Here is a 14,940-nt window from a genome sequence, read left to right on the forward strand (position 1 = left end):
AGATAAGAACCACCACGCCTGGCCTGTATTTACTTCTTATAATATCCCTCTAATGTCTATTTGATGTATGTTTCATAAAGTACAGAGTGAGTTAGGACAGTGGTCATGTATGTAATTTAAACGTGATTTATCAACAGTGTACATATATTGGAGGCTTATGTTTAAACTGCTTCTTACTAATGGGGGTGTGAGTTCAAAAAAGTTTGGTAATTATTTGGCTAGACAATAGGTTGGCTCTAAATTTCCTAATCAGTTATAAAACTCTAAGCCCCATTCCCCACTGATGTAAATCACGAAATGCCAAACAAAACACTCCCGCTATACGACAGCGCCGTCCTTGCACCCCGGCCCCGCCCTGGCCCACAGAAGACATGGAGCTGCATGGCCCTGTCCACCTCGGAGCTGGCGGAGCTGCGTGGCCCCGCCCTGGCCCACAGAAGACATGGAGCTGCGCGGCCCCGTCCACCTCGGAGCTGGCAGAGCTGCATGGCGCCGTCTACCTTGGAGCTGGTGGAGCAGAGTGGCCCTGTCGTGGCCCCAACTCCCACAGAAGCCACCGATTTCTGTTTTTATTCCATTCCTGACTTTTCCCGCAGCCATTTCTCCGAGGCCCGCACTGACTGGCTGACTTCTGAGGACACTATCTGGCTGCTTTCTAGAATGACCTGTCATGTACATTTCAGGAGCTACCATCTTTTCGGTTAAAAAGGGAAGGTGCATTTAGAAGACACGGCCCCTCCTGGCTGACTGCACCTCCGAGCACGGGAACAAACGGGGAAGCAGGCATCCTGTGCAGCAAGCGCCACCCTCCTGCCACAAATGCAGCACCGTCTCGGAGGAACTGACAAGACTTCACATTTACAGATTCCTCTATATTTGATCAGACGATTTTCAGTGTCTGCCTACATACACACACACACACACAGAATGAAAAAGAAAAAAGATACAGCAAGAAATAATTCTCAGTATTTCTTGAAAGAGTATTTCAAACATTGTTTTCTGAAACAATGTTATCTAAGATTGGAAAGTTTTTAATTCAGAAAGCACAAGAGACTCCTGTTTCAACAATGGCAATGGCATCCCAGAACTGCCGGCTTCCCTGCGTGAGAAGCGAATTGGTGAGTTACCCATTTCCTCACTCTAGGCGCCCACCTGTCCTAAACTCCCTCCCAGGAGACTCCAGTTCCCCTCTGTCAAGCTCCAGGGGCGCTGCTGGGCCCAAGACACCTGGAAGTACCTACTGCTAAAACCATTTCCTGTGAACCCCAGGGCAGGGGGTTGAAGCCAGGCTCAGTTTAGAATACATCTTCACGGACTTCTGTTTGAACATGGGCTTTTAAAACAATTTCAGTTTGTTCTTGAAAGACATTTTTAACCTGTTCTCATAGCTACTGGAGAATAATTGCGGGAAACATAATCGACTTCCTGAATGACACAAACAAAGCCCAGCCAGCCGCGGGAAGAGCACAGAGCTGTGGGCCTGACTCTGACGGAGACCTAAGTGCATTCACCCTTTCTTGCCAAGAATTTAAGTCTGCTAAGGAGTAAAATGGGGCCAGGCGTGGTGGCTCACACCTGTAATCCCACCACTTTGGGAGGCCGAGGTGGGCGGATCACTTGAAGTCAGGAGTTCGAGACCAGCCTGGCCAACACGGTGAAACCCCGTCTCTAATAAAAACACAAAAATTAGCTGGGCGTGGTGGCGGGCGCCTATAATCCCGGCTACTTGGGAGGCTGAGGCAGGAGAATTGCTTGAACCCGGGAGGAGGAGATTGCAGTGAGCTGAGACTGTGCCACTGCACTCCAGCCTGGGCGACAGAGAAAGACTCTGTCCCAAAAAGTAAATAAATAAAAATAAATAATAAACAAATTATCCCGGCGTGGTGGTGCACAACCATAGTCCCAGCGGCTCAGGAGGCTGAGGTGGGAGGATCACTCTGAAACAAAAAAATGAAAACAAGGAAGGAGTGAAATGTACATCTTGGGTGTTCACTGTGACTGGCTCCTTGGCCAAAGGGCCACACACGTTCGCAGCCTGGAAGGTTGAGGCTGGCTCCCCAGGGGTGCTGTGTGACTGGGCTTTGTCAGAAAGAGGTCTCTGTTTGAAAGATCGTGAGCAAATTTTTCCTCGATAAAACTGGAAGATGGGGAGCCAAACACACAACTGCGGGACGACACAATTCCGTTTTCCTGTAACCAACATGGAGACGTGAAAACTTCACGTTCTTTGCTATAAAGTTTGTGAGATACGGATTTAGGCACCTGTGCACATTTTCAAGTTATGCCCTTCTAGGGAAAAATGCTTCTGGCTTGCAAATCTACATACAGAAATCAAAGCGATCCTCACAACCCCTTGTGAGTAAAGGAAAGCGCAAAACTGACACAGATTGGATGATGTGTTAAAAACGGGTTTTGGGAAAAGCTGGAACGTGGCTGAAGCGCCATGAGTACATGGTCCAGCTCCCTCCCCTGCTCCCTTCCTGACCCCAGCTCTGTTTCCTTCCCTCTGTGTATTCCAGGAACTGCTTACAGGTTTCTTAAAACAGTTCACAATAATGACTGTTAATAGCCCCACCTCTCGTTCTGAGGACAGAGAGGGAGCCGGACACAGGACAGGCCGGGCTGAGAGCAGAGGGCAAGTCCCCGTGCCCCAGGCCAGCTTTGGGGCCATAGAAGCTGCCAGAAATGATCAAGCCGGAGCAAGTGCCAGCCTCCAGGGGCGAGCTGAGGTCTGCCCTGCATGGGACGGCCACCCGGTGGGAGCCGCCCTGTGTCCTAGAAAGATCTGGGGTGCTGGGTCCGACACACACAGACAGGGACGACTCGCCTCCAAACCAAAGCAAAGTCATCACTTCTTCTTCCATAGAAAACAATTATGGATTATTCCAAACAATTAAGTCCAACTACCCAGGCTGTTCCAGCTTCTGAGCTCAAGGATTTGCTGCTCAATTTAAAATTAAACAAACGTCTCTGGCAAATCCTCAGCTGGGCTGTGTGAAGCACAGATCTGAACGCCAGGCAGGGCTGATGGGGAACAGGCTGCCGGCGCCCCTGAGGACGCGCGATCTGTGCAGGTACCGTGGGGACTGGGTGGCATGGCGTGTGGGGACTGGGTGGGATGGCACGTGGGGACTGGGTGGGATGGAGCGTGGGGACTGGGTGGGATGGCGCATGGGGACTGGGTGGGATGGAGCGTGGGGACTGGGTGGGATGGCGGACATGCGACCACGCTCCTCAGGGGTGGGACGATGCAGACCCCGCATCTACCCCCAGCAGCACGGGCCAGCGGTCCCTGCTGTGGACACCTCCTGAGTCATTGAACACGTGAACCGTGGCCAGTGTGGCCAAGAAATGTGCAGCAACCAATGTAAATGTGAGCGGCCGCCTGGGGCTGGAGCTGGGGCTGGGGTTGGAGCTCTGCACAGTGCAGGACGAGGCCCTGGAACGAGGGGTACCAGCGAGGGCACCCCAGCTACCACAGGTGTTTCTGATGGCCCGGCCTGGCGGCACAGGGCGGATCCACAGACACATCACTGGGTGTTTCTGACAGCCCGGACTGGCAGCACGGGGTGGACCCACAAACATGTCATTACGATGGCAGACGGCCAGGCAGGGGAGGCTCCTCTTCTCCACTCCCCCCTTTCCCAAGTGCTCTTACGTTTTCAGACGCCTGGCAGATGTGGGCCTGTGCCAGCTCCGTGGCAATGGCCACCAGGTGCGGCTGGAGGGCTTCTCGGGGGCAACCCCGCATGGCGGAGGCCAGCACCAGGAGGCCGGAGGCGGAGGGCGCCTTCTTCAGCGTCGATAAGATCAACTTCAGAAACACCTCAGGGCTGACAAATGTCCCGACGAGCTCTGCGGATCTCGTACACTGCGAGAAACAAACACGACAGCTCAGAGCCAAACCGAGGGTCTCAGCCGGGCTCCCACTGCGAGAAACAAACACGAGAACTCAGAGCCAAACCTGAGGGTCTCAGCCAGGCTCCCGCTCTCGGCACTGTGGTCCCCAGACAGCCCCGTGTTAGGCCGAGTGAGTCCTTGGCACCTGCTCAGAGCCCTCAGGAAAGGTACAAGAGTCCTCGTGTGATCTCAGAACGTCCCCAAGGCCAGGCTTGCAGCCAGTGAGCTGGACACACCCCGCAGGCAGCGAAGTCCAGCCCAAAGGAAGGCTGTGTCTGAGCTGCGGGGTTCACTGCATGCCCCTCATCTGATGCCAGTGACCCAACCTTCCCATCGCTAAGCGGATCACACACACCAGCCCCTCTGCACCGAGGGACTCACACTGGATTACACACACCAGCCCCTCTGCACCGTGGGACTGTACAGTGGATCACACATACGTCTCCTGTCCTGCCTCAGCCTCGCCCTGTGTCTCTTGCTCTCCCATAGATTCCACAGAGGACTACAGATAATTTTAAATTCATGGTAGTTTTTGAAAAGTAGAAACATGACATGTAAATAACATGGAAACTGGAACATTTACTTTAAATCAGTCACAATGATGTAGATTTTTTTTGTTTTATCTGAGACAGTGTCTCACTCCGTCGCCCAGGCTGGAGAGTAGTGGTGCTATCATAGCTCACTGCAGCTTTGACCTCCCGGGCTCAGGTGATCCTCCCATCTCAGCCTCCCGGTAGCTGGAACCACAGGTGCACGCCATGACGCACAGCTAGTAACAGTGACCTGGACCACTAAAAGTAAAAGCTACTGGCAAGGCCTCCTTGCAATGGAATTTAAGGTTCAAGGTGAGGATATTTTGAACTGAAACCTCAAGTCAAAGCTTTAGTTGTTCTCCTGAGCACTAGGAAGTGTCCTTGTGGGGCGGGTGTGAAGTCCCCACGGTGGTGACTGTCAGCACAGACCGTGGCCCAGCCTAGTGAGCAGGAGTGGCCCGAACATGGGACTCCCTTGTGCGTACCCACTGTTGCCGAGGCGATAACCACCAGCCAAGTGCAGACAGGGAGTGAGAAAGAGGATGGCACCACGGATGCCACTCACAGGACATCTGAGGCTGTGCCCTCCCTGCCGCCGGGTGCCCCCACAGCCCCTGTGAGGCCTGGAAGGCGTCTGAGGACAGCCCAGATGTCAATGCTGAACTCTGGGCATCTCGGTCCTCAGTCAGCAGCCTGGTCCCTGTCTGGCGCACGTTTACACAACACGCACCCGGCACTGCGCCTGAGTGTGCTTGAAGACCAGCATGGAGGGTTCACCCTCAACACGTTGTTCCCTACAGGTACAGAAAACAGACCGGTGGTCCCCAGGGGCTGGGCCTGGGGAGGGGCTGCGGCCTGGGGGTGAGGGGAACGCTGTCTTGGCTGCAGGGTGGCCTCCCAACTGTGTCTGTCACAGCCTCGGGCCCCGCACACCACAGAGGTGGGATCTTAAGCTCGAGTTAGAGCTCCGCGGCCACTCACGCTGTGGACCACGGCTGCCTCCTCGTCGGTGCAGGCCTGGAACAGGGTCCGGAGGACGATCTCCAGGTGCTGCGTGGCGTGGTCCTCGGCGTGCAGCAGCAGCACTGGCAGCAGCTGGGCCGACTTCACTCGGGTGCCCACCACCCAGTCTGTGATGTCGTGGCACAGGGCAGGGAGGATCTTGGAGAGGTTCCTGAAGACGAGCTCCCGGCAGCCCAGCACAGGGCGATGCTCTGGAACGAAAAAGAGAAAAAACAAGAAATGCACAAGCAAAACCTCAACAACTGAAGTTACCGCATGTCACATTTAAGGGACACCTGTGAGTTTCAAACTCAGCATTTCAAAACAAGTCTCGGGGTGGACGCAAAGCTGCCAAATGCCCCTTTCATTCAGAACATTCACATAGGCGGTGCACGGCTGCAGTCCTAGCATTGTGGAGGCCAAGGCAGGTGGATCACTAGAGCCCAGGAATTCAAGACCAGCCTGGGCAACATGGCAAAGACCCCACCTCTATAAAAAACAGGAAGATGGGCCAGGCGCGGTGGCTCACGTCTGTAATCCCAGCACTTCGGGAGGCCGAGGCGGGCGGATCACGAGGTCAGGAGATCGAGACCATCCTGGCTAACACGGTGAAACCCCGTCTCTACTAAAAAGACAAAAAAAAAAAAACTAGCTGGGCGAGGTGGCGGGCACCTGTAGTCCCAGCTACTCGGGAGGCTGAGGCAAGAGAATGGCGTGAGCCCGGGGGGCGGAGCTTGCAGTGAGTGGAGATTGCGCCACGGCACTCCAGCCTGGGTGACAGAGCGAGACTCCATCTTAAAACAAAAACAAAAACCAAAAAAAACAGGAAGATGAGCCAGGCGCCATGGTGCATGCCTGTGGTCCCAGCTACTCAGGAGGCTGAGGTGGGAGGACTGTGCCCCAGCACTCAGCCTGGGTGACAGAGTGAGACCCTATCCCAAGAAACAAAACAAAACATTTAGAGCCACACAGAGATGCAAGCAACACACTCGCCACACGTGCTGACGTGTATGATCAGAGAGACACGCCTGCGAAGCCATCACCACGGTGGGGGTGATGGCCACGTCCTTCGCCCGGCTTCCTCTGCTCCTCTGCAGTGCGGCCCCCACGGCGCCCCGGCACCCTCGGATCTGCTTTCTGTCCCGTGACCGGGCTGCACTTTCTTGCAGAGCTTGGCACAAGTGGAAGCCTGTCATTCACTCTCTTCTCTGCTTCTTTCGCTCTGCGTGGTTTTCTGAGGTCTGCCCGTGCCTGCTCCATTCTGAAGCTGGGAAGTGGCCTGTTCTGGGGAGATGCCAGTTTGCTGTCCGCTCTTCTGCAGAGCAGCACTCGAATGGTGTCCAGAGCAAGTTTGTGTGGCCTGTGCTTTCACTGTGCCAGGGCAAATACCAGCTGTGGAAGGGCTGGGTCACAGGGAAGGTGCATGTGTTTAACTGTTTTAGAAACTATTTTCTAAAGTGTTTGAGCCAGTCCGTGCTCCTTCCCATTCTCAGTGGCATGCGGTACGCTCAGTCTTGAATTGAGACCCGTCTGAGAGGCACAGCAGCGTTTCCGTGTGGTTTTCCTCTCTGCATTCCCTGATGACTAACCACACTGAGCATCTTCACGGACTTGTTTGCCACCTGTGTTATCTTCCCTGGTGAAGGGTCTTTCCAAATTGTTTTCTGCCCATTTAAAAAACTGGATTGTTTTCCTACTGAGTTTCAAGAGCTCTTTCTGTACTCTGGAGACAAATCCCTACATACGTCATCTCCAAACATCTCAGTCTTTGGTTTGTCTTTTCGTTTTCTCAACAGGCCTTTGAAAGAGCAGAAGTGTTCATTTTGGTGAAGTCCAGCACATTGCCTTGCCCTGTTACAGAGCGTGCTTTTGAGGACGCACCCAGGGAAGCGTGGCCCGGCCCGTGGTCACTAAGGCTTCATCCTAGCTCTGTTCTTCTGAGAACGTATCCAGGGAAGCGTGGCCCAGCCCGCGGTCACAAAGGCTTCGTCGTCACTCTGCAGTCTTCTGAGGACGTATCCAGGGAAGCGTGGCCTGGCCCACGGTCATGAAGGCTTCGTCGTCACTCTGCAGTCTTCTGAGGACGTATCCAGGGAAGCGTGGCCCGGCCTGCGGTCATGAAGGCTTTGTCCTAGCTCTGCGGTTCTGGGCTTTACCTTCAGGCCCCTGACACAACCGGGGTAGGTTTTTCACTCCCAGTTCACTTTCTGGCATGTGAGTAATCCTATCATTACAGCACCCTTATTAAAAGACTCCATTAAATGGTCTTTGAGCCTTCATCAAGTCAGTGGTCTGCATGCGGGCGCCTGTTTCTGGACTCTCGTTCCGCTCATTGGTCTGAAAGCCAACACCACGCAGCCCCTGACTGTGGTTCTGTGAGTCCTGCACCCAGGCACTGCTGCCATTCAGCCTCACTCCTCCCCAGTGTTTCGGCGGCTGTGGGTCCTTTGCACGCCCACAAGAATTTCACAATCAGTTTATCGATTTTTACACAAAAGCCTTCAGGGATTGATGAAAAGATTTTGATCTTAAAAATTCAGGCCGGGCACAGTGGCTCATGCCTGTAATCCCAGCACGTTGTGAGGCCGAGGCGGGTGGATCACCTAAGGTCAGGAGATCAAGACCAGCCTGACCAACATGGTGAAACCCCGTCTCTACTAAAAATAGAAAAAATAAGCTGGGTGTGGTGGCGGATGCCTGTAATCCCAGCTACTCGGAGGCTGAGGCAGGCGAATCGCTTGAACCCAGGAGGCGGAGCTTGCAGTGAGCCAAGATCACGGCACTGCACTCCAGCCTGGGCAACAGAGCGAGACTCCATCTCGAAAAAAATAAAAAACAAAAAATAAAAAATTCAGAGCAACTGTAAAGATAGAAATGAAACCATGACATGTCAGGATTTAAAGGGTCTTTTTCTATTTTTAGAGAAAGCGTCTCACTCTGCCACTCAGGCTGGAGTGCAGTGGCACCATCTCGGCTCATGGAAACGTTCGCCTCCTGAGTTCGAGCAATTCTCCATTCTCATGTCTCAGCCTCCTGAGTAGCTGGTACTACAGGTGCACGCCACCACATCTGGCTAAGTTTTGTATTTTTAGTAGAGATGGGGTTTCACCATGTTGGCCAGCCTGGTCTTGAACTCCTGACCTCAATATTACAGGCATGCGCCACCAAGCCTGGCTGCACCTTTCTTCTTGATGATGATCCACTCTGGAAAGTTTGCAAAATGAGGGATGTGTGACCAAGAACAGCCAGGGAGGGGTCCGCTGACAGCTGAACAGAGCTTTGTGGGCACCTGGGCCTGTGGATGTTTCCAAAGAAACACTGGCCGGTGCTGGGCAGGGGTACCCATGGCCTGGACACAGGCTGGGACTGGTTTGAGGCCTGTTAGGAACTGGGTTCCACAGCAGGAGGTAAGCAGATGGTGAAGGAGTGTGACCGCCTGAGCTCTACCTCCTGTCAGATCAGTGGCGGCATGAGGTTCTCAGGGGAGGGCAAACCCTCCTGTGAACTGTGCGTGCGAGGGATCTGGGTTACGCGCTCCTTATGAGAACCAAATGCCTCATGATCTGAGGGAGAACAATTTCATCCTGAAACCACCCTGCTCCCCGCCCCACCCATGGAAAAATTGTCTTCCACAAAACCAGTCCCTGGTGAAAAGGCAGGGGACCGCTAGTTCTGGGTACGGTCAAGTGCTGCTGAACAGTGGGGTGCGTTCTGGGAAACACGTCGCTGGGTGATTTGGTCGCCATGTGAATGTCCTACAGTGACACACACAAGCCTGGATGGCGCAGCCTCCTACACGCCCGGGCTGTGCGATGCCTGTGCTGATGGGCTGGGCAACACCCGGGCTGCTGGGCTGGGCAACACCGGGCTGTGCGATGCCTGTGAGGCTCCCAGGCTACGGACCTGTGCAGCAAGGTGACTGCACTCTACACGCAGAAACTGCAGCAGACGGTGAGCATTTGTTTCCGAACACAGAGAAGGTACAGGAGAAACACAATGTTACTACCTGAGGGGACCAGCCTCCTCCCTGCGGTCAGTCATGGACTCAAACGCCGTTATGCAGCACATGGTCTTACATGGTTCTGAAGCCTGTTTTTCTATATTTAATATTATAGCAGACATAGGCTGGGCACCGTGACTCACGCCTGTAATCCCAGCACTTTGGGAGGCCGAGGCACGTGGATCACCTGAGGTCAGGAGATGGAGACCAGCCTGACCAATATGGTGAAACCCCGTCTCTACTAAAAGTACAAAAATTATCTGGGTGTGGTGGTGGGCGCCTGTAATCCCAGCTACTCGGGAGGCTGAGGCAGGACAGTCACTTGAACCTGGGAGGCGGAGGGTGCAGTGAGCTGGGATCATGCCACTGCACTCCAGCCTGGGTGACAGAGCAAGTCTGCCTCAAAAAAAGAAAACAAGTTCCTTCTTCTGCAACACCCCCGCCTAACTCAGAGCTGGTCAGTGCTCCACGTGTGGGTCCTTGCTGGCTTCAGACGATGCTAACCAGCTTTTCCAGCCCCTTTGCACAACGTAACGTTTCTGACAATTTCCATTCAAGCTTCCATCTTTCCAAACACACAGATGAAACACACAAGCAAAGCAGAATAGTGCGAGCTCCGAGGTGGAACAGGAGAACGGAGGGAGGAGAAGGCCATCACATGGCAGCGTTCACCCACAGGGAACCCTGCTCACTTCTAAGTCAGGCTTTAAGAAGAGCCAACTCTGTCCTCCTGTGTGAAAAGCTCTGGCCGGCCACTCACCAGCACCACGAGGCGCTTTCCTTTACACTCAGGCATTGCCAAGGAAAACAATCTTAACAGAGGGATAGTCTCAAAGCAGAAAGGACTCTGGAGTGTTGTCACTGAGCCATCTGCGGCTGGCGGCTGGCAGTGCGATCGTCACACACACGCCAGGCGTGAACGTGTGCTTCCGTGTGAGAAGGGCACGGTGTTTGGGGAAGTGACTGACTTGAGGACAGTAAGTGATGCCCTCACAACCCTCCCAGCACGAAGCTTGGTTGTGAAGGTGGAGGTTTCAGTGCTGTTAGCGGAAACTTATGCTGTGTCTGCAAAGCTAACGACAAACTATATGGTACGAATTATATTTCTATGTGGTGCGCACCTTATTTTCCCAGGAAACAGGAAAACTGGGCTCTGATTACACTTCAGATCCAGCCCCACGTGAATTCCTTATTGATAGGTCATGACCTCTGAGCACGGCTAGCATTAGCTGTGATCTGAAAATATGACCAAACTTTGCCTATTCACGCTCTTGGTGACCCAACCACAGGGTCGGACTGTCTGTTCTTGCAGGTAAGACAGGCCACACAGCCACTCATTGGCTCCCTGGGTGCTCACAGAGCCACCGAGCCTGGCTCACTGCCTCTGGGTGCTGGGGATGGCAGCAGACGGACAGGCCCCTGGAGCGAGTGGTGAGGTGAGCACAGGGTCTGGGTCCACCGAGGACAAGGAGCACCTCCACCGAGGTAGCGGGCAGCTGCCAGAGCTCTGAGGGGAGCGGGAGCCAGAGCTGAGGCCCCGCTGCGGAGCGTGAAACAGTCTGATGCGGGACCTGCATCCAGGGCATGGCAGGGGTCCTCAAACTCCACACTCGGAAACAAAGAACCCGATTTAATAGATGACAGATGTGAATGGCCACCAAAGACGACGCATGGGTGCACAGAAGCACAACACAGCACAGGAAAAGATCCCAACGTCCTCTTGTTAGGGAATCGCAAACAAAAACACCGCAGGCCACCACTGCATACCAACCGACATGCTAAAAACAGCAAACCCCACTTCATATGCTGGCCTGACCACGGCACCCGGAAAGCTCGTCCAGTGCCCATGGGGATGCGACGTGGCGCGAAGGGTGTGGAAAACAGCATGTGGTGAGTTTCTAACAAAGCAAGGACTGTACCTACGGCCCGGCAGTCCCACACCTGAGTGTTTATCCGATAAAACACTCTCACAAAAACCAGACTGCAAGTGTTTACATCAGCTTTACCCGTGATGGTGAAAGACTAGAAAGCACCCGAATGTGCCCCGCTGGTGACCGGATGGTCTGTCCACGGGAGGGAACGTGACTTACACGAAGAAGGAAAGTGCTGCACACAGGTGCCACGCACGAGCCTCCAACGTGCCACGCAGAGAGGAAGGAGCAGACGCCAGCGGCCATGCTCCCACGACCTCATGCTCGTGACATCCTGGAAGGGACGCATAGGACGCAGCCCACAGCAGCAGTGCCAGGGCCCAAGGTTCTGGGAGGTGGAGATGCCCACATGCGGGGGACAGAGGCGGTGCTGCTCAAAACTCACAGAGCTGTAGCCCTGAAGGGTGAACGCAGTATGGTCCTGGGGGAAGGGATGTCACAGACCCTGGGCAGGGTGGGCAGGGGGCAGCAGGATGGTAAGCAGGGCATCACAGACCCTGGGCATGGCGGGCAGGGGCAGCAGGATGTTAAGGAGGACATCACAGACCCTGGGCACGGCGGGCGGCGGCGGCAGGATGGTAGGGAGGGCGTCACAGACCCTGGGCATGGCGGGCAGGGGCAGCAGGATGTTAAGGAGGACATCACAGACCCTGGGCATGGTGGGCGGGGGGCGGCAGGATGGTAAGGAGGGCGTCACAGACCCTGGGCACGGCAGGCGGGAGCGGCAGGATGGTAGGGAGGGCATTTGCTTGGCGATACAAGGCCAGTGCAAACTTTTGAGGAAGAGACTCAGATAATCTTCTGATCTGACATTTAAAATACTGTAGAAAAAAATCTGAGAAATCGTATTTAAAATTTAAATCTACAGACTGAAGCAAAGTAATTTGAGGGGAAAATGCCAAAAATCTAACAAAATGTAGTGTTTATGCCACTGACTCTGATTGTAATTCAATTCTAAATTTACTCTGCTCTACTCGAAACAAAAATTCTGTGCCTAACGACACTCTCCACGCCTCGGCATGGATAAATGTGTTTTTGCAATTATCAGTCAGGAAGAGTCCCAAGTCCTTGCACCAATTCTAAATCAGGCAGCCTCGAAAGAGCCTGTGTTTCCACCACAGGGAGGAAGCCCCTTCCGGGAACCTACTACCAGGGCCAGCCAGTTGGCGAGGGCAGGGTGGGATGTATATGTACATGTGTATATGTATGTGCACGTGTGCGCGTGGATATGCACGTACGTGTGCACAGATGTGTATATGTGTACACGTGTGCGAGGCTATGCATGTACGCGTGTGTGTACAGATGTATGTGTATACACGTGTGCATGTGCATGCCTGTGAATATGTGTATGTGTTTGCGTATATGTGTGTGCTTTGCTCTGTCTTCTCCTTTACCGCATTCCAAGGATCGTACCTTCCAGAAACTGTCCCTGCCCACCTCTGCCTCCCTCTCCGGTGCACAGCAGGAAGGACTGGACCCTCCTGCGTCTCGGGGACGGCGTTCCTGCCCCACTGACACCTGAAGGGCCTTCCACTGGCTTCTCAGTGAGCACGTGGAGAACAATTTGCCACGCAGCGTGAGCTCCGTGTAGCATGAATTAGGCACACAGGCTGGACCCTCTTTAAGGAGCAGCATTTCCTCATCGGTGAGGAGAGCCCAGCTGAAATCGCCAGAGGCAAACAACCCACAGCTTAGCTTCTAGGTCCGACCAGCGCAGAAGCTCACCCCAGGCGGCTGGACGGAGAGGCACTGCCAGAGAACCACAGCACGCGTGGGATTCCACTCCCATCACCGGCGCGCAGACAGTGCGAGTTCAACAGAGAGTTCGTAAGCGGCCTCGTGTCTAACTTTCATATTTTTTTTTTTTTTTTTGAGATGAAGTCTCGCTCTGTCCCCCAGGCTGGAGTGCAGTGGTGCAATCTCGGCTCACTGCAAGCTCCTCCTCCCAGGTTCACACCATTCTCCTGCCTCAGCCTCGCAAGTAGCTGGGACCACAGGCGCCCGCTACCATGCCCGGCCCTAAGTGTTTTATATGTTAAAATTAACTCGTTTTCAGAGGCATAGTTTGCAAATACAGTTCCTCTTCTTTTTTCTGAGATGGAGTCTCGCTCTGTCACCCAGGCTGGAGTTCAGTGGCGCGATCTTGGCTCACTGCAAGTTCCACCTCCCGGGTTCACGCCATTCTCCCACCTCAGCCTCCCGAGTAGCTGGGACTACAGGTGCCCGCCACCACACCTGGCTAATTTTTTTTTTTTTTTTTTTTTTTTGTATTTTTAGTAGAGACGGGGTTTCACTGTGTTAGCCAGGATGGTCTCAATCTCCTGACCTCATGATCTGCCTGCCTCAGCCTCCCAGAGTGCTGGGATTACAGGCATGAGCCACCACGCCCAGCCTAAATTCCACATTTTAAAACAGATTAAGTTGTCCAGGTGTGGTGGCTCACCTCTGTAATCCCAGCACTTTGGGAGGCTGAGGCAGGTGGATCACCTGACGTTTGGAGTTCGAGACCAGCCTGGCCAACATGGCAAAACCCTGTCTCTACTAAAAATACAAAATTAGCTGGGCGTTGTGGCGCGTGCCTATAATCCCAGCTACTCGGGAGGCTGAGGCAGGAGAATCACTTGAACCTGGGAGGTGGCCGTTGCAGTGAGCCGAGACTGAGTCATTGCACTCCAGCCTGGGCAACAAGAGTGAAACTCTGTCTCCAAAAAAAAAAAGAAAGACGGAGCGTTCTCACACTGGCTTCACTCCATCAGAACAAACCTTGCTTGCAACTAACTTCTGTGCCTTTTCCAAACACGTGTGCTTTCCCTGTACAGCAACTGTGCATTGTGGGGGGGCTGCAAGGGGGAGAATGCCGACCGGGAGGAACAGCAGCCCTGAGACTCACACGCTTGGGAGGAGTCACGGTTCTGTGGGTGGGGATTTAACAGGGCACCAAATATCAACACCAGACACAAGAAACTGGTTTTTTTTTTTTTTTTAAATGGGGTCTCACTCTGTCACCCAGGCTGGAGTGCAGGGGCGTGGTCATAGCTCACCGCAGCCTCAACTTCCTGGACCCAAGCGATCCTCCCACCTCAGCCTCCAGAGCAGCTGGGATACAGGTGCGCACCACCACACCCGGCGAATTTATTTTGTTTTTGTTAAAATATTTGTAGAGTCGGAGTCTTGCTGTGTTGCCCAGGTTGGTCTCCAACTCCTGGGCTCCAGTGATCCACCCTGGCCTCCCGAGTAGCTGGGATACAGGCGTGAGCCACCATGCCCAGCCAAGAAGCCGCTTTAATGCTGTATTTGACAGAGTACAACACTTCCCTCCAGGACTTGACCCTGGGCTACTTCAGTGCCTGGACTAGGCCAGGGAGGTGACATGGGAAGTAAGTTGAGGCTGCAAATCTCTCAGGGTATCTGATTTGGGCTGGGCATCTGATTGATTTGGGCTGGGCATCTGATTGATTTGGGCTGGGTATCTGGTTGATTTGGGCTGCGCATATGATTTGGGCTATGCTTCACCTACTTTCTGTCCTCATCAGTGCGTATCTATTATTCACTTTTAAGAAGACACCCTGCAGAC

At 53.8% G+C, this 14,940-nt stretch overlaps 1 protein-coding gene across 2 annotated transcripts in view; it reads right to left on the reverse strand.

Moving 5' to 3' along the window:
- Positions 1-14,940, reverse strand: part of DNAAF5 (dynein axonemal assembly factor 5) — a 53,301-nt gene that overhangs the window by 22,886 nt on the left and 15,475 nt on the right. For both annotated transcript variants that reach the window (XM_021935577.2, XM_021935578.2), the window contains exons 5-6: positions 5,415-5,647; positions 3,659-3,871 (exon numbers count right to left, since the gene is read on the reverse strand). In XM_021935577.2, coding sequence (XP_021791269.2) covers positions 3,659-3,871; positions 5,415-5,647 — 446 coding nt within the window. The remainder of the gene's footprint in view (positions 1-3,658; positions 3,872-5,414; positions 5,648-14,940) is intronic.

This window comes from Papio anubis, chromosome 4 (assembly GCF_008728515.1).
Source record: "Papio anubis isolate 15944 chromosome 4, Panubis1.0, whole genome shotgun sequence".
NCBI classification, from domain to species: domain Eukaryota; kingdom Metazoa; phylum Chordata; class Mammalia; order Primates; family Cercopithecidae; genus Papio; species Papio anubis.